At 46.5% G+C, this 22,544-nt stretch overlaps 1 protein-coding gene across 3 annotated transcripts in view; it reads left to right on the forward strand.

Moving 5' to 3' along the window:
• The window catches only part of CCHa1-R (CCHamide-1 receptor), a 361,846-nt gene extending 339,307 nt beyond the window's left edge, over window positions 1–22,539 (forward strand). For all 3 annotated transcript variants that reach the window (XM_077632635.1, XM_077632636.1, XM_077632634.1), the window contains one exon: window positions 18,010–22,539. In XM_077632635.1, the coding sequence (XP_077488761.1) occupies window positions 18,073–19,296 (1,224 nt within the window). In that variant the 5' untranslated portion in view covers window positions 18,010–18,072 and the 3' untranslated portion in view covers window positions 19,297–22,539. The remainder of the gene's footprint in view (window positions 1–18,009) is intronic.
• The last annotated feature ends 5 nt before the right edge of the window (window positions 22,540–22,544 follow it).

Genomic DNA, 22,544 nt, shown 5'->3' on the forward strand with positions numbered 1-22,544 from the left:
TACACGCGTCTTGCTCATACCTTGTCCGGTCGTCGCCTTCTTGACTGGCTACCTATACAACACGACCATCACCACCAGGAAAGGGTACGAGTGCCCAAACTATGGAGAGGCGTCCGGCGTCCTCCGTGTACAACCCCTTCCTACCAAAATGGACAGAGAAGACCACAATGAACGGTGTCAGGCGCTGGCGAACGCCCTGCGTGCACCTCCACTACGGCTCCAAACACAGCGTTTTCTATGAGGACGTTGCGGGCTCACATCACTCCAGGGCAAGATTCTGCACGGCCGCGGTCGTTCACGAGGAAAGAGAGGTGGACAGCCCAACTTTTAGCGCCCCTAGCGCAACCCACGCGGACGAGGTAGCAATCGGCCTGGCTCCCTCCTACCCTTGATCTAAATTCATTTTATCCAACTCGAGAGGGGCCTATCGGAATTACGCGCTGGTATGGATAACACCCACAGCGCAAAGAATACGTCGTAGAGCATCTCTGGAGCACGACCCCTAAGACCCGATTTCTCGTCTGGACTCAAGGCCACCAGGCCCTACTTGGGAACGAGGCCGCTAACTCGGCCGCCCGCTCGCACACTAACCGGGCCCACTACGTAGAACCTACTGATCTGGATCAGTACACCTGTCCTCTCTTAAATTTCAAAGATATCTCCGCTCATTACCGGGACTCGCACCGTCAATACCCGGCTCCTCTCATGGAACTAGCGAAATCGGGTGAAGGAATACTAACACTCCACTGTGCCCAGCAGTACTCGAACATTTCGACCTTTCCTTCTCTGGCCTCTGCTCTTTCTGTGGGGAGGTGGCTGACACCTTCCACGTGGGTATGCCAGCATAGTCCTTCTCTTCCGCCCCTAACCCTTTCTTTTACCCGAGAGGAATGGGAGGCGACCCTTCTCGGCTGCCTGGATCTACCGGCCCAACAATCCCCGATTCAGCGAGCTCGAGTGGCGGCCCAGACCAATGGTTCCCTGAAGAAGGGACTCCACCTAGTATTATAAGGGGAATGGTTTTCTAGGGGCTGCTTTCCAGGCTACTTTTCTATAAATATCGTTACTAAATGTTTTTCACCACCACCGCCCGTTAATGCCTAACAACCTGAATCTTGCCTCTCATATCATTGAGATGTTAAAGCTTTTCAATGTCTACACATATTGCCAGGTGGCGCTGAGGCAAAAATACGTTGACGCTGGTGGCGTGCGGATCGAAGGACGTTGAAGTTCACCGTCTCTCCTACCGAAGGACGTGCTGGCGATGCACGTCGATGCGCAACACGGGACTTGGGAAATGATCATACCGTACGTGACATTCGCCTATAACCCAGCAGTTCAAGAGACGACCCGTTTCACACCGTTCCGCCTTCTCTACGGCAGGGATGTTCAGACGATGCTCGACGCAATACTCCCTTGCGCAACAGATGACCAACTTTCTGCTGATGTTGAGAAGTTTGCCCACGAAGCCGAGCATGCTCGTCAGATAGCATGTCTTCACATCACACAGCAACAAGGTAAAGACTGACGCCGATAAAACCTCCGGCACAGACAAGTATTCTACAATCCCGGCGACCAGGTTTCGGTATGGATACCTGTTCGACGGCGAGGGTTCTCCGAAAAACTCATTTGCCGCTTTTTCGGTCCTTTTAAAGTCTAGCGGCGCGTCAGCGACGTTAATTACGAAGTACTACCGGACGCGGCACTTTCACAGCAGAGAAGCCGTCGACTACCCCGTCCAGAGATCGTCCATATTCTACGCAGCCGTATTTTGCACGGTGACCCCCAGATACTGCGAGCCTTTTTGTATCCTTGAGTGTGCTTGTGTGTGCTTGTTTTCGCGCGCTCTTCTGCGCGCGTTTTTTTTAAGAGGGGAGTATTGCCAGGTGGCGCTGAAGCAAAAAGGCGTTGACGCTGGTGGCGCGCGGATTGAAGGACGTTGAAATCCGTCGTCTCTCCCACCGAAGGACGTGTGGCGAGCCCTCACTTGCCGGGTCCCTGTCTTAACACCAACACCGTGACAATATAGACAAGAAAACGGCAATGGAGGAGGGTAAGCTAATGAATATGAGTTCAGTTCCTGAGCGCATTTCTTTAAGCGCATAAAAGCATACAGACTTATAGGCGTCTTTATTTCCTCCATGCTTCAGTCATTTCTGTCCCCGACAAACAGTAATTGGCCTCGTTGTCCAAGACGTTACGACGTGGTTGAAGACAGTCGTTTCGCAGATTTCTAGTGTGCTTCCCGTTAAACTGACTCCGTCATTTTATGAGTGTGGAAACCCTCCTAAGGGTTCTCCGCGCATGCATTGCTTGGCTTCCGCTGTCGGCATCCGCCATAGCCTTGTATCTGCGCAATCGGCCTTCGCACCGTGAGGAGGGGAAACGGCGACGTGGGAATTACGTTCGTCCTCAGGGCACAAAGAAAAAAGATACCCGATGTCGCAACTGCGAACTTGTAACCGCGTTGCGCTACGTGGCGCGAAATTTCCCAAGCCCGCGCTTTCTGCCACCTAATTTCGTCGGCAGCTTTTTTTCTCTTTCTATTTTATTTGTGGTCGTTGGCGAGCCGATAATTTCATTGGCAAAGTGCGTTGGCTGCCGATTTCTTTTCAGGGTCGTCCAAAAATTCAAGCATTTCTCTGGAACCTTGGGCTAGCGGAGTGAAAACAGAAAACAAACCCTATGGGGGTCGTGTGAGCGAAGAACTAAAATGCTCGCGATGTTATTTTTTTTCACAAGGGTATCACCTCCATGTATGAGAAAATATTTCCCTCGCGAGAATCTCGTATACAGCGCCGTCTGAGAACCCCTTCGTAATGCGTTCACGTAACCTATAACGTTTAGACAGTTCAGTAAAGTTTGTCCTGGCTCTTTCTAAACAATGCCACAGTGGTGACCGCTCCATGTGTAAGGCAGCCGCCGTGTTGGCTCTGTGGTTATGGCGCTAGGATGGCGACCGAAAATACGCGCGTTCGATGCCGGCCACGGCGGTCGCATTTCGATGGAGGCGAAATGCCAGAGGGCCGTATACTTTGTGATGCCAGTCAACGTTGCAGGCACACTAAAAAAGAATATTAAGTCGATCTATAATTGACAGGTAGGCTCGTCTGTTAATAAATATGACTTTTTTACTGAACCAGCACATTTATAAATAAAAAAATTGCGTAAAAGCGAGCTACACGTGTTGCCACCATTGGAAGATTCGTGCAACGGCGACAAATGTCGTATTCATGAACGAACGATATTTCGCCATCTCTGTTCGCAATTGCTGTCGCAATACGAGAATAACAGAGTGGCGACCACAGCCGACACTGCGAAGGGTCCTACATCAAAATGTTGGCTAGCCCCCTGAGACTTCCCCTCCCTTGTTCATTCGAAATTGTGACGGTGAAAAAGCTCAGTCGTAAACGCGAGTGCTGAAGATTTTGCATCGCACTCCGTGCACACAATCTGCGTGTAGCCATTTTGCGCAGAAACTTCAAGGGCATTCAAGGGCATCTCAAGCGCAACTCAAGGTCATTCACGGAGTGCGTGCTTGATATGAGGCTGGTGAAGTGCTTCAGTTCTTATTTTAACCGTCGAATTGTCTGCTTTGTGCAGGACGCGTGTGGTATGACATTGGAAGCGTTTGTTTCTTAACTACATTTATGCGCTTATGCAGTCACCAACATGCATAATAATTAGTGGCTTCTGAGGAAAAGAAGTTAAAGTATGTGAAGCGCTATGCGAGCGCGTGGTCTTCTATGATTTCAGCGCAGTGGATAGGGGAATATGATTTTAGATGTGCTGAACAGTATCTGAGAAATACAAGATGTACCCACCAGCGCCTCTCATTCGGCTCATTAAAGAAAGACGTTTCTCAGCGTAGTTCGCCATGTACTCAGAACATAATGCGCCGCCACGGAGCAGGGTTTTCCGCGACAAAGATGTTCAACCAGCTGATGCGTGTTGGTCAAGGCTATACAGGCATCCCCCGCCGAGAGCTATAGTCGGCAGGCGGCAAAATAAGTAATTGGATGGGACGTATCTTGATTTGTTTCCGCTGACACCCCTTAGGAAGCAATTCACGAACGTTGAAATCGCAACGACCACAAGAAAGTCCGGGACGAAAGTTGTCTGCGATCATACTTACTGCGTAGTTAGTGAACAAACGCACGATAATCGACCGCACAGTGCGCCGCTTGATGAGAATTGCGCTTGCACAGTTTCACTGAACTGTGCTGTTGAATGAATACGTTAGCTGGTCGCATGCTTTTGAAGATCCCTCGAAGCTTACGTGTACACTTCACGACAGTACACAGCACAAGGAAGGACACACGCTTGAGTTATCATCGCCGATGTACACATGAGTGAGCGCGGTCAGCAGCTTGTGCTGGTGTCTGCGGCTGCCTTCGACAACTTCACGTAGTTTCTCTCACCCTCACGGAGCCTTTGAATAGCAACGAGATGCAGGCGCACGCAAATCAGCTTACAGTCCCCGCCGAATTAATTAGTGTGTGTGCGTGTGTGGGGGGGGAGAGGCCACACTGCACTGCTGCCATTATTACTGATCTGTTGACGTTAGGATTCCAGTTTCTGGCCGAGTTTCAGGTCTTTGAAAGAGGCACCTTTGATTGGTCTCTTTGCAAAGATGTGTTAGAAACGACGTCACGGCAGTTCATTTTTCGCAGGAGCTTTGAATCTGGAAGGCTTTCTGGAATGCAGCCACCTTTCGGCGTAGAAAAAAAAGACGGTGGTGCTGCCGAGGACTAATCTATCTGTCTGCCTAGTTTCGTATTTCCCTTTAGTCTCAATTCAAATAACCACATGGGGTTGAATCTATTCGGAGCCCTCCGCTACTGCCTCCCTGACAGCCTGAGTCGCTTTGAGACGTTAAACCTAATAAAACCCACGAAAACCATTGTGAAAGATTGAAGTGGCTGAAATAGAAAATGGAAAGAAAGATAAGCGTGCAGCGAGAAGTAAACACCTTGCGTGCTCAGTTTTCTTGAGCAACCTTGTTGCTGCCACTCAAGAAGGCAAGCAGACTATAGTTTTATAAAAAAAAAGTTTTCCCTCCTCCTCGTTCTCAAATCACCCAAAAGCTCCTACGGTACAGTTTATCTCAGAACCGACGTTTTGACGCTGGCTAAAACATTGTATAAACTGTAATCACGACCATGGTTTCCAAAAATGGGTTCTTCTTTAGCCCGCATGCTCAATTTACCTGTTGCTTGTTCATTTATATCCTTCTTTTATTCCAAACTGAAGACCAAGACTTTCTGTCTCCCTCTGTTATGTTTTCCTTCCGCCGTAAACGAACAGGATGAGAAATTCAGTTGCAAGCGGGGACTCAGCTGTGCTCGATCGGGATTTCCCGTACGGGGCTGCATGCTACAAAAGCTATCGCTGACCTTTCCAAGGTTGTGTAGTATTTACTACAGACGTTTTCTTTATAGGTGTGTTGACGACGTGGGGTTTACCAGGAAATTCAATTGCTTGCCTAGTCAACTTACCTTCCATTTCTTTGTTGGTGTTACCCATAGAGATGGGGTACACAGATACGCAAGGTGGCCAGAGAAAACACTCTCCGGCAGCCAGGAGAGGCACGGGGTGTGCCCAACGAGTGGTGGGCAAATATTAACTCGTAACGGTCTTGTTCTTTCCTTGCTGAATGTTGTTTACTGTGAATGTCGAGTCTGTTATATGATGAAAGAAACGGATGAACAACTTTAGGAGGCTGCTGATGTTATCTAAAGTTGAGGTATTTTATAGTTAGAGTCGCCCTTCCTCTTGCATGTCGTTCTTTTGGGGATATTTAAGCGAGGTCCCAATTTGCTACAAAATGTTTTTTTTTGTTCTCTGGAATGAACAAGTAAAGGCACGTACAGCGCAACTGAGGAAAGACAAAAGAAGTAAACAGACACACAGTCTTCTGTATTCGGTTACGTTGTGCCTGTAGCTGTTCAGCATGCACCGTCCTTCTCAAGAAAGTACCGTCTTACTGTCTCGTCTATTTTTACGAAACAAAAGAAAAATGAACCTTAAGAGCTTCTTCTGTTGCAGGAAGTAAACTAGTATTATCTCCCATCATTTTCATGACGTATGGCTGGCATGTTGCAACAATATTATGTGCCCACTATAGCCTCTTTTTTTTCCTACTGCAATTACTTCCTTCCGCGTATTATCATCTCCATCGCCAACACACCTACGAACATTATATAGTCCACCTCCACACACATGCAGCGAAAACACTGCTTTTTTATTACTGCACTTTTGTCAGAGTGCGGTGCTGTTTGTTTAGTTAGGCCGTAATATAAAGGGACGCAAGAATGCTGTTATATCGTTATTTGTGTTCAACGGCGTAGAGTCTAGCAGACATTTCAAATATTTAACAGAAAGGACAGCCATTTTGTGTTTATTCTGTGTTTGTCTCCTCTGGGTGATCAAGGACCTGACTGGCAAAAGCAACATAACAGGGTAGGCTGCCCTTCTGGCAGATATCAGCTTAAATTTGATATTGATAAAATTCTCTTCTGATACGCGATTCAGAAAGCACACGGCTCTACCACAAAACTAACAGGCCCGCAGAGAAGAGAAAATCCTAATGTGGAGATCAGTTCAATAATTAGTTGTGCTAGTATTGCTAATATTATGCTATTTGTTTGCCTTAATAGCGACTTAAACACTCATGCTGGAGATGAAACAGGATTTAGCAAAACGCATGAGAAACATAACTGTGCGTTACTGTGATTATTTTGAGAAATAGGAGAGAAATTAGTCCTGTTTTTGCCATTGCGGGTGAGCTTAACTTGCTTTTATAAATCATTTCTAGGTGGTTTAGGGCGGTAGCACTAGAAGAAGTTTTTCGTACAGTTGTGTCGGAATAGCGTTTTGAGTTTGGTAGGTGTAATCAGGCTGATGATGACGATGTCTTTAAAATATGACTAGTAGTCGTACGAACAGCAAAAAAAAAACGCAACGTGCTCTCGTTTACATAGTGACCAGATGAAGGACGAAAAGAAATTACAAGCGCAATCTCGCATTCGTTTGCTGAGCGGCCTAATCACCCCAGAGCGATATGGCGCATAGAAGATAAACGCAGTGGCTGGCACAAGTCGCAGCGAGGCCGGTCAGTATTTGTTATCTGGGACAGCTTTCTCTGGCTGATTTAAAGAAAAATTACCTGGCCACGGAGGCATGGAGCAATTGAGGATGTTTATCAACTGGCCCATGAAATTAAGACCCTGTTTCCCTGTGTTGCCCTGCCAAATTCAATATCACTAGAAGGATGATTGATTGAAACACGTCGTCTATTAGAAGCACTGAAGAGGCGCTCAGCTAGAGGCATCTGTGCGAGCAAGACGTCCAAACAGGAAGCAAATAGGTGAAAGCTAAAGAACACCAGGGAAAATCGTACCTACCTGACCCATCTGCACCTCTCACTCTAAACAGAACACGCACACATCCATCGTTAAGTTCATTGGAGCACTCTCATCGTCCCACTAGTACTCCCTAAGTACACATATTGTGATATGAACATCAGGAAAGAGGCAGAACAGACTGCATGTGAATGAAACACATTCATTACCTCCCGCAATTTGCCATGCCTTCATGGCTTATTCCTGTAGCACTTGGCCTTTGTCGGACTCGGCGAAGCACGAATGGGCCTTCGCGCAGCGAACACTGCTTTCCACGGGTCCAAAATACTCGCTACAAATAAAGTTTTTCCCTACGCCTGGGCTTCAAAAACTTCTACATATTTTGTCGTTGATCTCCACTACATAAGACAGCCTGAACCATACCCCCCATAGGTCAAAGCCACCAGACTCACATGACAACTGAAGGCACCTCGACGGAACGCCCATACTCAGCCCTGTTGAGCTTCTCAAAATTATCTTTAGGGATAAGAGACGAAACTTTCCTTGCGAGTTTTTTAAAGAGTGCGTCTCTAACCGCGCTCATGAAGGAAATAAAGAATTTAAGCACATCGTGCTCCGCTGAAGCCTACTGATGCAGGAATGTTTATGGAGACAATTAGGCGCATGGGGAGTGGGAACTAAGGGAGGTTGACAGAGCGTAGCTGTTCGGATAGTAAAACATATCTTAATGAAGGCTTGAGACTGAGAGTATTTCACCTGGGCTTTAAGACGTTTCCTGGCCTGGCTTATTTGGGCGTGCGACGTAATTATTACGATTGCGCACTGCGAGGTTATTGCTTTTCATATGTTTAGTCGATAAAGAGATAACCTAATGCAAATTGTATGGAAATTTCTCGTACATCTGTGGACCTCTTGTTCATAACCGTGGCATGCAGTGGCTTGTATCAGCAGCCAGCTTGTATCGCGAGTTTTTACAAATACTGCTCGTCGTGCGTTGCAGAACCGTCACTCAAAGGTAAAGGGGAGAAAGACGTGACGTGTTCTGAAAATTTCATTGAACCTTCTTATATAGAAGTAAAAAAAGGCGATCGTTTTCTTCCTTATAGCCGTTGCTTCGTTACAGCCATATTGCAACTTCGACTTTGGCTGCACCTGTCACATGTCGTACGGCTTCCTGTCCCAGTGTAGACGATGGGCACTATATCCGTCGTTTAGTCGGCCGTCGTTCTATGGCACAGGGCGTGCATCGCGTGCATCTAGTGCCCCCGACGTGGTCAAATGTATGTACACCAGACGAATTTGTCAGCCTTGCCAACGGTCGGTCGTTTCTTCCCGCGTTTCCGTAAAAATGGGTCTTGGTGGATTATGTCGGGGAGGACAGGGACCGGGACCTATTCGGAATATGTAGCCTCGTTTTGTTGTCACTGGTGCCGATACGGGCCACGGTGAACGAGGACACGTGGAGCTGTTCCCGTCCTGTGCCTATACGATTTGTCTTTGTCGTATGGCGCATAAGAACGCTGGCTCTAACTATTCTCGGCATCATTACATCGTCTAATGGATAATGAGGACTCCAAATTTTTCCTGCCAATAAATAACTTTATAATTTGGCGAAGGCTCAATCAACTGATCAGAAAGCAAATAATCTCAGCTTCGTTATTATCGCTTTCACACCGAGGAAGACAGATTAGTCATTGATCTTTTGATGCCGAAGCATAATTGTGTACAGCGTTGTCGGAGCTACGTGTAATTCATTTGATACTTCACACTATAGAGTGCCCAATGCCACTGTTTTGATCGCGGCCGTGTTGTTTTCAAAGAAAATCATCTTACCCTTTCGTTTCCCACCGCTGCCAGTGATTTTGACTGTGGGCAACAAGCGGCGCATGAAAAGCGCCAAACAGTAAAAGAACGCTGCGAAAACCCCAAAATTTATACGGCACATTAAATGTAAAGTGCGCTCGCAACAGGACAAGCGCTGACCGGAGGTTTGCAGAAGAAAGAGTCTCAATAACCTTCAACACTTGGTCGAAGCGAGGCGTGCGCACCACTTGCATCACGTGGTTCACTGGGCCGCGTACTCCTGTTTCAGCGACTATGGCGTGTCAACGACAAATTTTTGTAGCTCCGAAGCCGATCAATGATTTAGAGAAACTCTCCATGCGGGACACGCCTGCGAAGGGGGAAGTTTTGGGCGGGTGTTATGCGGTGCTCTACAGAGCCAGTTTGGCGTGGTAACCAGAGTGTGCGCATCGAATGGGAGCGCTAATGTCGCGCACTGTTACATAACGGTATAGTCGGCTCGACTTTGCCACTGGCGCTAACCTGGGTTTAGTTTTATCCCGATGAAAACACGGAATACTAATATATGGTCTTCTAGGGGAGCTTCCATGGGGAACTGCTGTTGCTTCGGTATATCCATTATCAACTTATCAACCGTTTCGTTATAGCGAGAGTTTGCTGTATAAAAACAATCAACAAAATTGATTGTCTCACACCGGTGGAAACCCGAACCGCGCCGTAAAGGAAGACCGGAAAGTGGGAGTGAAAGCAAAAATAGAAAGAGGGGCGGCAGTAGCGGTCTAGTAGTAGTAGTTTATTCAAAATACTAATAAAGAGTTCGGTTAGCGGAAATATAGTGGTAGCAGGCAGACTGGAGAAATGAAATGAAAGAGGTGAGGGGACAGGCAGAAAAGATAAAGGGGGGAGAGGTACTATATACATGTATTCTATTTACATATGGCGTGTGGGATTTCCATAATCATAAAGGACGGAGAGTGCGCACAGCACAGCACACTATACACTACAGCTGGAGTGGAGCGTCCAGCTGATAATCGTCCAAGTAGCATGGCTCCGGAATAATTTCGGCCTCCAGGGAGTGTTTAACCTGCGCTGACTTCTCATGGCACTGCGTTTCGCCTCGTTCGAAATGCGGCCGCCGTGGCCGGGTTCCAACCAGGGAACTCCGGCTCAGTAGCCGACCCATTACAGTGTGGAAAAAAAAGTTATCGTCACATTGAAAGGTTTTATTTTTCTATTGTTACGCCTTCTCGTGCTCTGCAGTATTGCTCTGTAGTCAGTAGCGGCAAGGAGCAAGCAAGCTGCGCAAACTGCAAGAAACTCCGCATCTTCCCTGATGATGAATGAAATGAACGACGTTCTGCCTTATGGTAGCTGATTCGAATCAAGTCATCCTATGCACGTCCGGCTTCTAATATGATCACTTCGGTAATCAATATGTTGATGTTGTTGAGAAACTATGACGACAGGTGAATAGGGCGTATGGAAGTTTGGTTCGCTGTATTATAGGAAATAAAGGCGAACCTTGCAGTGCAGCAGCACTAGAGCAGCATGCGAGTAAAATAGGCTAAAGTAAAGAAGACGGGGGCTGAAGGTTTTTAAAGCTCTCTCGACTTGCAATGCTTCGGCATACGGACACGGCCCGCCGGCAACTGAGCTAAAGTTTGGTTTGGTTTGACGGTGCTTAACATCTCAAAGCGACACAGGCTATGAGGGACACCGTAGTAGAGAGCTCCGGATAACTTCGATCAACTGGGTTTCTTCAACGCGAGCTGACATCTCGCAGCACATCAGCAACGAGCGGATATCGCCAGCCGCGTCCTTTAGAGGGCCGCTGAGCTCCGACTGCGTTTTCATGGAACATGTCCTAGCTTTACCTGGCCCGCTTGCAAGAAGCAAATAAGACAGTCTAGTTCCCAGTCTAGCCGTAATCTAGGTCTAAACCATGTCTTGGTTTCGAGGAAAGACGCATAACTGGTTCAGGTTGGTGGCGGACACAAATTGGCTTAGTGGACTAAAGGCTGAAGATGCGAGCTAGGTTTTCTTTTTTTTTCTCATGGTATTTCAAGTGTCCACATACAGAGTGAGCTAGAGAACCAGTATAGGCGCATGCTCCGAGTTTGGTACCTTGAATAGTATGGTCAACTTTAGTCCCGGGGCATTTGCCACTTCTCAGGCACGTGGTCGCAGTGTGTGACCACAAAAGGCATACTCGGAAAATCACTCCTGAACTGCGTTAAGTGTGCCTTCGTAGTCGCTGCTTGCAGCTGAAGAAGTTCAGTTCGTTAGAATGCATAGCTTGCACGAAGCTAGCGTAACAGGCAGGCTCAGTTGCCGACAGACACAGCGGCATTAGCCGAGTTGGTTTTGTAGGCGCCTCAGCATAACTATGCAGTCTAGTCGCCTGGTAAAGCAGAGTAGCATCCCGTCTTAACTCGCTGGCTAATTCTCGCCGCTAATAGTGCGGAGGTGGAGTATGCTTGCATGTCTATTGGAAGTTTGGTGCGTTTCCGCTACCGTCAAGACGGCTTGGAGAACCTGCAGGAATTCTTGCATGAGAGGCCATCCTGCGGCATCACTTATTCAGTCAGGGTCCAGGAAAAGCCGGAGGCTCGCGTCTGCAGCTCACCTCATTGCGAGAATTCCCCTTTGCGTGGGCCGCTCTACAAATCCGGCTCGTTGGCATATTCGTGGTCTCAGGTTAAGAAGTCACAATGATAGAACGGCTTCGCACCTCCCCCCCCCCCTCCCACCTCGCGAGGCGTAAGCAGAACATACTGGGAAGGTATGTTTCACAACCACATCAACAGGATGGAGGCTTCCAGTCAACCCCCAAGCACTAAGCACACTTTACGAGCGTCCTGCATTCGGTTCCGCTGCCTTATATCCCGCGTTGGAGATCATAGAGCCGTGTTCTGGTCATTCTGCGTTGTGTGGTGAGAAAATTACCAAACATCTGTGCTCTAGCAAAAGATACAGAGATGGAGTGGATGACGACTTTCAGCTTGCGGTTTGTTTAGCAATAGGTACTGCGGAATATCTCTTGGCTGCATTGCATTAGTGCCATGGTGTGCGCCGGCGTCGTGGTATGCTGTAACTATGAGCTTGCTCTCTGACATACACGCCAATGCAGGCGGGTCCAGAGAGTGCGTGGTTTTATACAAGTAAAAGAAAGAGTGAAGGGGAGGGCAAGGCTAGGTCATAGCAAGCACCTATTCGCCAAGGGGGAAGGTAGAAGTCCAAAAGCTATGTGGTTATTTTTATGCTATTCGTTTCTTCTTGATTACATGCCGTGTATTCGCTGCCGCAAGTATAGCAATAAGTGGGAGGGCCCACGAACGATGTTACGCTCCATTTCTCATGTCGTAAAAAAACACCTGTGTTGTAGTTTGTCTGAATTACATAATTTCTTCAGCACAAAGTGACAATTTGATAGAGGCGCGTATTTTATCGCCAGTACCTGTGCCTATTCGAACAGGCTCCAAGAGAAGACCCCGTCCTTTGTTTAACACGCTTCACCTGTTCCCTCATAACGCGATCGAGGTGAACACTTAAAATGAGACAGTTACTACGCCTTTCTTTTCGTCGTAGCTTCCGGCTCCTATTTTGGTTGCGCAAAGCCTGGTGACTCCTTCTAGGCTCAAACTGAGAATAATAATTGGTTTTTGGGGAAAGGAAAAGGCGCAGTATCTGTCTCATATATCGTTGGACACCTGAACCGCGCCGTAAGGGAAGGGATAAGGAGGGAGTGAAAAGAAAGGAAGAAAGATGTGCTGTAGTGGAGGGCTCCGGAATAATTTCGACCATCTGGTGATCTTTAACGTGCACTGACATCGCACAGAAGACGGGCGCTTTAGCGATGTCAGTGCCCGTTAAAGATCCCCAAGTGGCCGAATTTATTCCGAAACTGCCGCAGCTCACTTGACGTGGAGGGGCCATGGCGTTCGCGTACTGAATCAGAGGTCAGGGGGTAGAATGCCTACGGCGGCCGCATTTCGATCTTCTATGCAATACTATGGAACACTTCTATGCAGGATTAGCGTAACGTTCAATCTGCCTGTAATCAAACCATATTCAGGTGTTTCGGAAGAGACGTTATAGTTTTATAGAACAGCGAGCTGTTGGGCTGGTTAAACGCCGCAAATAGCGTGTCTCACTCGGAACAAAGTTGGCTAATGTGTTTTGAGTTTGCCGTTTGATACCCTCTATTTAGAAAAAAAAAACATGCTGTAATGTAGCGTTTCAATGAAACTAGGCCTAGCAGACTGGATCAATGTGTCGATCATCCCAAGTGGCAGCTCATAAACGGTGGCACAAAACAATTATAAAGGACAAAAATAAATAAATAAATAGAATTCCTGTCAAACATTCGTACAGTTGAAAAGCGGGTACAGAACACAAAATGTAATTAGTTTCTCATAATATTGCACAGAAGGGCGAAACATTTACGGCAACGTGAAATGAAGCTTCAAGTTGCCAGAGTCTCAGTTGAAAGATAATCAACAGAAGATAGCTCCGGCATGCTTCAGTTTGCTGCCCACTCTTGAATGCACATTGCTCAGCGCATGCACGGAGCAAGGCGAGCTCATTACGGCTTCGAAAAGAGCCTCGCACAGCTTTTTGCTGACCGCGAAAACGATGACCGAGCTGTTGCAGTTAATGAGGTCGGCACGTGCCGGCCTAGGGATTGCGGATGTGGAGCGATACAGTTCCTTTTGAAGCTAAGTATTTACCCGTTTACCGGACGCCATAAATCACGATGTCAGGAAGGCACGAAATATAAGATTCAAAAGAATAAATTGGAGCGCCTCCACCTGCTCTCGCCATTGTCAGCATAGTTATCGTTCTGGCGCTGCCAAGAAAGATGTGCAGCAGCAGTGAATAAGTAGAGCGCCTAGTTAAAAATTGCCGCAGTTTCACAACAGTTAAACGTTTCAAATGGAAGTGCCCAATAGTTGTAGAAGCTAATATATGACCTCGATACTGTTGTCAGTCATGACATGAATCGAATTAGATGGCGTCAAAAACTTCCAGATAGGCGATTGGGTTAATAGATATAGCATGCGTAGTAATATCGTTAGAAAGCAGTTGAGTCATTTAACAAGTTTACGCAGCAGTTAATGATTAAGTAAAGCGGCAGACTGGCCTAGTTGGTTTTGCATATTAATGGAACGACAGCACAAAAGCAAACACAGAATGAAAGAAGGCGACAAACGCTTGTCTCCTTCTTTCTGTCAGTGTTTGCTTGTGCGCTGCCGTTCCATTAACCATTGAGTACTTTCTGCAGGGGTTATTTCGCTACCCGACATCAAAGTTATTTGCCGTTGCTTGAGGCTGCATTATGAGCATGCCAGACTTTGGTATCGCGAATGTAGCATTTGTGGGTACTCAGTGCTATCATAGGTTTGAGTAAGCAGTCTTCCCTTTCTTGGTAGGTATATCGATCGAAACGAGAACGCACGACTTTGTAACGATGAAGCCCTCTACAGGGGCAAGAAGATTATGAGCAATCACGCAGATGGGCGCGTTAATAGGTGTAAAATGTTTGTTCTTCTTACGATATGCTAATTTTGGAAAAAAATGCCGCATGCCAGCCCACAAAATACTGCAGACATTAAAAAGATTTATATTGAAAATCAATGTATTAAATAATTCCACACAAGAAATACGTGAAGACGCATACAATTTATGCATCAGACTGGTCCAGGCATCCGTCCAAGCCACCGGGGTCCTGAACTGAGGAGTCCGCCTACCTGACTCGTAGAACACTTCAATGAAATAATAAATGTTTTATCTCTCTCTCTCTCTCCCTCTTATGCAAGAAGATCAGATTTTGCTTCCCTCGGAACGAAAAAAAGAAAACAATGTCCAGCAGCTGCCACATTTCACGGCATGTGGTCAGAACATAATAATAATAATAATAATAATAATAATAATAATTGGTTTTTGGGGAAGTAAATGGCGCAGTATCTGTCTCATATATCGTTGGACACCTGAACCGCGCCGTAAGGGAAGGGATAAAGGAGGGAGTGAAAACATCCCATAGTCAGTTTTCAACGTAAACAACGTGGTGCTTTACATATGAAGCAAATTTTCAAACTTCAAGACACCTCGTTCACATGACAGAGACAAAAATATCGTCTGAATCTTCTAGTAAGTTACCAATAATGTCCACTTTTCATTGAATAAATTCGTTACTTCAACACCAGGGAGAATTCCACCATAATTATTACAAGGACTACACGATTATCACCTGTATTATCTCCGATAAATGCAACTAAGCAGGAAATGCGGAGTGCTACTGTAGACGAGTTAACTAGAAACGGCTTTCTTTTTGCGGCACTCGAGGTATTTTCGCTTTCCACACAACGACCACGCAACATTCCTAAGACAACCGATTATCTTCACTTCTCAGTGAGTGGAGGCATAACACTAATAAATAATAGGACACCCAATTAAGTGAATCACCGATGTATTCATTACGTCATAAAGAACAGTCCGCACCGTTGCACCAGGAAGGCGTCAAGCTTGTAGACAATGTGCGCAGTCAAAGACGGAGCGTCCTGTTTGGACTTAAGTTTTACAATACAACTGTAGGCCTCAAGCCAGGAAGCTATTTCGAATTTTAACAGTGTGTTGTCGAAAGAGTGCGATCATGACTGGATGCGTGTGTGAATATTTTACGGAAGACTTTACGCACGTCTCAAAATGTAGCAGTTCGATGTGTGGCAAATAGCACAAAGCACGGACTGTGTTTTCATAAGTGAGCGGTGCCCATTGGATTATTAGCGAGATTTATAATAGGGCGGCCCCATTGTTAAGGGGTAACAGGGCGCCAGTGCGCATGAACAAAGCAGTAATGACCAAATAGCTATTATTGTGCGCATGCGCAATGCCACCTCCTAATTTCCTACCTTCTTGAGCGACAGGGTCTCCCTATTGTAGAACTCGCTATTGTGCACTGGGCTAATGATTAAGAGTGGAATGGTTCTTAGGCTATAGAGCGTAAGCAGATAAAAGATACGTGCTGCCTTTTTTAAAATACTACTCTAAACTTTAAAATAAAATAAAACTGCAGCTTGGTCTGGTGCACCACAAGGATAATCAACTTATGAATGCTACTCTTATTGCATAAAACGGAATTAGCGCATGTTGAAGGAGTGTCTTACTACCGTCCAAACAAATTGCTTTTTCTGAAGTATAAAGCGCTCTCTCTGTTATCCTTCCCTCTGTACAGGATCATCTGAGCTCATAAATGTTTCTTCAGATCTAATGACAGCATTGCTAAAAAAATTGCGGAATTCAAGGAAATACCCGGGACCGAACAATGCGACACAAAGAAACATATGTTGTTGCAGTGCCTCGTACGTATTCGTACCCTAAATCATTTTCTACACTGTGCCGAAAATATTAAATAATTTGGATGCCTTCGGATTAGTTCTGGTTAATGAATCGAATCACCCAAGTGGCCTTTTTTGCCGTGAACAACTGCTGACAATCAAGTGTTGCTTTGCATGTGGGTTGTGAACATCTTGATGCATTTTCATGATTGTGAATTTTAGGACACATCTATTTTGCTTTCTGTGTGCTGTAATGTGCATTTTATTTTCTGAAGTACGAAAGTATTAGTACGAAAATGTTCCTTCTATACCGCTGTACACGTTCCAAACTGATTTGCCCTTTACCTGTTTTTGTGCCAATTCCTGTAAGGGGGCCATAACTTTGTCAAGCTGTCCTTTAGAGCTTTTAGTCCTGGCTACTCCTTTTCTACAAAAATAAAATAAATTTCACTTGATGAAGCGAGAATATTATAATAATTTATACGACACTGTCTTGTCGGCCACAAAAAGGAGTTATATTTGCTGCTTCTCCGTGACTGACACGCAAATTCGCACAATAAACTTTTTAATTTGTTTGTTGCACATTTACAGCCTGATGGCAACTGTTGAAAAATCGTAGCACATTTTTGCCAGTTTTTTATTACTTTCTGAAACAAGCATATTCCTTAAAATATTTGACAATAAAACGCCTCAAATTGAGCAAAATTTTGAACTGCAGCTCATCACCTGTCTGTTCTCCTTTAATTTTACGTGAAAGGTTACGGGCTATGTTTTAATCGGCACGATTTTTGAACAAAAATACACCGAGAGTTATAATGAGCTTTCTTTGCTCTTATGGCAGCAACTTTGCGGTTGTGGTTAGCGTCACTGAAAAAAAAGTTTGATTGATTACCAATATTCGGCACAAGCGCTTCGGATTGTTTGGCCGTCACCAATTTGCGTATGTCTTTGCACATTAAAACTAGCGCGCTGATAAAACCTGTAACGTAATTTCGAAACAAAGTTGACGACAGAGAGGCTGCCATTGAGGTGCTGAAGGCCGCTGGGTTTAGCGGCACTGCGTCGGGGCCGTGTCTAATTTCCGGCAATGATAGTAGCGAAAAACCTCCGCGTTGCGACGGGGAACAGAAACCCCGGAAGTCGACACACCGAAAATAATTTTGGCCAGGCAGTGCGTGCTTTTGAGAATGTTCCATGTTTTTTCATAGAGCCCAGGTGGGACCTGCCGTAAAAATATGTGCTCCGGAGTGTGGACCGGATTCTTTGAAGAATCTGTTCTGGGTTGAAATGGCCACAGTGCAGCTGTTGTGGCGGCTTCTTCTCAAAAACTAATTTCGAAATGCTATTAAGGTTCTTAGAATGCCAAGCGGTTTTTCTTTCATTAGGCAAAACCGTCAATTTTTCTTTCATACTATAATCGCTATTAAAATTGTATTCCTGCTTGCTGCGAAGTTCCTGCGGCGTTCCTGACTACAACAAACTCTTCTTTCTTTCCATTTTTGCAGTGCCTGTAGCTGGACACCCTCAACTGACCACGGAAAGGACCCGGAGGCCCCTGTCTCCTACGCATGGCCGCCATCCTGGAAAGCTACAACATGCTGTACACATCAACACTAAAGCCCCTGGTGGCGAACGTCACGGCGGCTACTCTGCGCGTGACCAGGGAGCAGTCCCTGTCGCGCTCTTACAATGACACCCCAACGTCTCATGTGAATCTCACGACGGGCCATGGCGACTCCGAGGAGTTTGTGCCGTACGAGCAGAGATTAGAGACATACGTGGTGCCCACGGTGTTCGCCTTCATATTTCTCGTCGGACTCCTCGGGAACGGAACCTTAATCCTCGTGTTCATCCGAAATAGGACAATGCGCAGTGTTCCCAACATCTACATCATGAGCCTCTCCATCGGAGACTTCATCGTCATCGCGGGCACTGTGCCCTTCATCAGCACAATATACATCCTCGACTCGTGGCCGTATGGACTCTTCTTGTGCAAGCTGAGCGAGTTCCTCAGAGATGTATCCATAAGCGTGACCGTGCTCACGCTGACCGTGCTTAGCATAGACCGCTATGTCGCCATCGCCATGCCGCTCCTAAACCACAAGGGAAGGCGACACACAAGAAGGACGGTCACTATCATGCTCACTGTTTCCGTCTGGATGGTCGCCATCCTTATGGCCGTGCCCGGTGCTCACTACTCGTTCGTCATGAAAGTACAGGCGACTCCCGAACTTCAGTACAGCGTGTGCTACCCGTTCCCACAAGAAATGTGGCCCTGGTACCCTAAACTCATGGTGCTGATGAAGTTCCTAATGCAATACGCGCTCCCACTGATCATCATCGCCACGTTCTACTGCATGATGGCCCGTCAACTTATCCAGACATCGCGAGCCCAACTTACGCAGCCAGGTTACGGTGGCGTGGCCCAGCTGAAGCAAATGAAGGCTCGCGTCAAGGTGGCAAAGATCGCCCTTGCTTTCGTGGTGTTGTTCGCAGTCTGCTTCTTCCCCAACCACGTGTTCATGATGTGGTATTATTTCGCGCCGGATGCCCCGTCGCGTTACAACAGCTTCTGGCACGTCTGGAAGATCATGGGCTACGTGATGACCTTCGTCAACTCCTGCCTGAATCCCATTGCTCTGTACCTGGTGAGCGGAGTGTTCCGGAACCACTTCAAGCACTACCTCTTCTGCGCTCGGCGACAGGGCGTGCACTCGCGCAACAACTCTTACTCTTTCCGCACCATGCACAGCTCGAGCATGTCGAGGTGCACCGCGTCGACAAGGATCTGACAAATGTCTTGCCTCCGCAGGAGGGCAACGCTGAGATGTGATGGACAGAACGGACTGCCGCCTAGCGACGAACCGGACTTGAGGTTTATGTCGGAGGAGACCTTCTGAACGTGTTTCTCGGCTACACGAATGAACTTCCAAATGCTAGGAAGCCTCTGCGCCATCAATCCAGTGTCACGCACGTTTCCGAACTCGTCTAGTACGAACGGAACCTGTGGTGAACGCCGAAAAAAAAAAAACATCCACAGCACCAGCCACGTGAACGGTACCTGCCTCTGAAAGCTTGGGGATGCTGGCAGTGAGGCAGCGTGTAGGAGATTACTAGGGCCACAAGCGCTCTGCGTTCTAATGTCAACGGGGGCCCTGGAAATTGTATGTGCTGTGCCCAGGAGGCAGGTGGACAGTGACTATCGGCGTACATAGAAACGAGAAGAGGTGAACTTAAGCTCTAGTACACCCTGAGCGTGTTCCTGGAGTCATAATGTACTTACGCGCGGTAGCTTAAACTTCATGAGGGAAACCAGGTCAGCTGACGACATGCGAGAACACTTAAACTCACAAGAACGGGTGTTCTCGCCCAAACGTTTGTTTGCGATCCCATACATGCCGATAGTACCTCGAAAATGTCCTGGTGGATCTCTTGCATGACCTGAGTATTTTATATATTGCGCTAGACGGCAACAGGGACCTAAATGATGGCGCTGTATGACGCCACCTGCTTGGTGCTGAGACTTGCGCATGAGCCAACGGCCGCCGATTCATATCTTAATGACCTTGGGTCACTGCTAAACTCCTGTACTTAGGAGACACAGGTGCAAATTTGGTTACCACTGTCAATCATCTCTTTGTGAAGATATGAATGACGCAGCATTCGTGCCGAGTGGTGGGTTGACCATGGGCTGTCGAAGTGAAGCCTCGTGCCCCGTACCTGGAACAGCTGCTGGCTCCGTCGATGCTATTGAAGCACCAAACCAATGAGATTAATGACGTCGCCAGTGCAAGCATTGAGTAGGTCTCCACACCGGGCAGGGTGCGTCAGAAAGCACTGGCATGCATTTTCGCCACAGGTACTCTGGTTTTCAGGCTTTTGCCCGCGACGGTGCGTGCACTGCACTGCAACATGCTGGAGTGTACTGTGATGTGGTGTTATGAGTGAGATCTGCTTCTGAGTGCCAAAATACTGGCTTTCCATATTGGTGCATTCCTTATGCAGTGAATGTGCAGCCAAGTAAAAGATTGTACGGGAATCTTGTCCAGATTATTGTCCCTCTTCCCCATGTAGCATATTTAGACCCTGTACTAGACCCTGTACTTCGCATATTTACCACAGGCTCGTGGGTGCTCACCATATACAGCGCGCGAACACCGCCGATCTCAAGGAACCTGGAAGGGCAATAGGATCTCGGAAGTTGCTCGTAAAGAAGTGGTTACTTTTCTAACGGGTATTGTCGCCTGCTACGTTGTTACGTGCGCGCTGTTGTACGACGCACTTGTGAGCGCACAGGGACCAATCTCTGTTGATTTTTGTTAGCGTCTTTAATACAGTGTTGTCAAAAACGTGCATTGGCTAGGGCACAAGCATTTCCAGGCATTAGCGGAACATTAAGCACTGCACACGTTTTCTTCGCAGACTCTACTACCAAAACCACTAAACTTTTTTTTTCTTTCATTAGACTTCTCTATTCAATCTTGAGGCTATTGGCGTAATTAAAGGCGCACAGTGTACTCACACCTTTCGTCATTCATACTTCAATCTAGAACTATCCAGATTTTTCTAACGACCACGCCCAAGCTTAAATCTATGCCCTTTTCGACCATTATAACATAGGGTGAGGAACAAACCTGAACACTGAACTGAGCCTGGCTATGAATTGTTTTTTTAAGGCAGGCAAGAAAATTAACGGGGCATTATGCCACTTCATGTACATGCTTAAGCACTGAGTACAGGGCGATAAAATATCGCACTTATTGCTTCTGGAAAAATTACTTGACAGTAAAATCATCTAGAAGGAGTAATGCGGGCGTCTTGCGGTATCTCTATTGTAAATTGCGACGAATTTCCCCATTGTCGTGTATGTAGAGGTGAATGTTTTCCCTGTAGCGTGTCACAAAAAACGGAGTGTAGCATCGCACGGTTGTGTACTGTTCATAAAAAAGGATTCATAAGGTGGTGTTCTTTGCGAGCTTGCCACCATCAAAGGGCTTGCCGGATACTTTCTTACTGGTTTCAGGCTGGGGAGCGTGGTTAGCAGCAAATTGTGCACAGTTGTTGGTGTTGAATGAAAAGGAGCTAATCTCCCGCTATCATTTCAGTCATAAATACATAAGTAGAACATTGGCAAGCTGCACCAGTAAAGTTTCTTTTACCGCTGTGTGCTGAATAGTCAGTTACAAGTCGTGCTCCTTTCTTTAACATTGATGCCTATGTGTTCTTAGATTTCTTCCTTGTTTACATTGAACCTTGTTGCAGTCTTAGTTCTTGCTCAATCAGACATTTGAAATGCCAGTGTCTCGGGGCAATTATATGAACGAATCTCTTCATCAATCTCATCGGAATTGTAGGCACGAAATTCGGACTTTTTATGGTTCTGTTCTGCCGAATTTTCATACCTTTTAAAATGGACCTTTCCATGCTTCTTCATGTCGCTTTTGCTGTCTTTGTAAGATATGATGTTAGTGATAATTTCTCGTCCTTGAAGTAGTGCCGATTGCTGTCTCAATAATCGCGTTTACGGTAGAATTTTTACAGAGCCAGGAAATGTACAAGCTATTATGTTGTTCACGCTTCATCCACTGACCGAAAAATAATTTCAGGCATTCTTGAAAAGCGGCTTCAGTTTTTTCTGCCGCTGCAGTCATAACCTGTGATTTTTGCACTCTTTTATCCGATGTCACGAATTCCTGTCTTCGTACTAATGGTGTCAGTGTGTTTCAGCACTTCGTAGTCGTAGTGGCATTTTCATTCCAAAAGAAACTGTACATAGTAATTTATGTGCGTGTTACTGTGATGGCTCTGTTTGGCCTTATATACCACATTTCATCAACATACTGTTCCCAGAAGCTCTGCGCCAAAAGGAAATTTTTGTTGTTGTGTGCGTATTTCAGTCCAGCGAATAGTGATACAGACGTATACGTATCCAGTGTACTGTTGTTTCCTTCGTGTACTGGTAAACACTGCTCGTATTCTGTGAAACGTACCTTCGATGTGACAATAAAATTCAATTCGTACGAATCTGCAACCTACAAGT

This window comes from Amblyomma americanum, chromosome 7 (genome assembly GCF_052857255.1).
Source record: "Amblyomma americanum isolate KBUSLIRL-KWMA chromosome 7, ASM5285725v1, whole genome shotgun sequence".
NCBI classification, from domain to species: domain Eukaryota; kingdom Metazoa; phylum Arthropoda; class Arachnida; order Ixodida; family Ixodidae; genus Amblyomma; species Amblyomma americanum.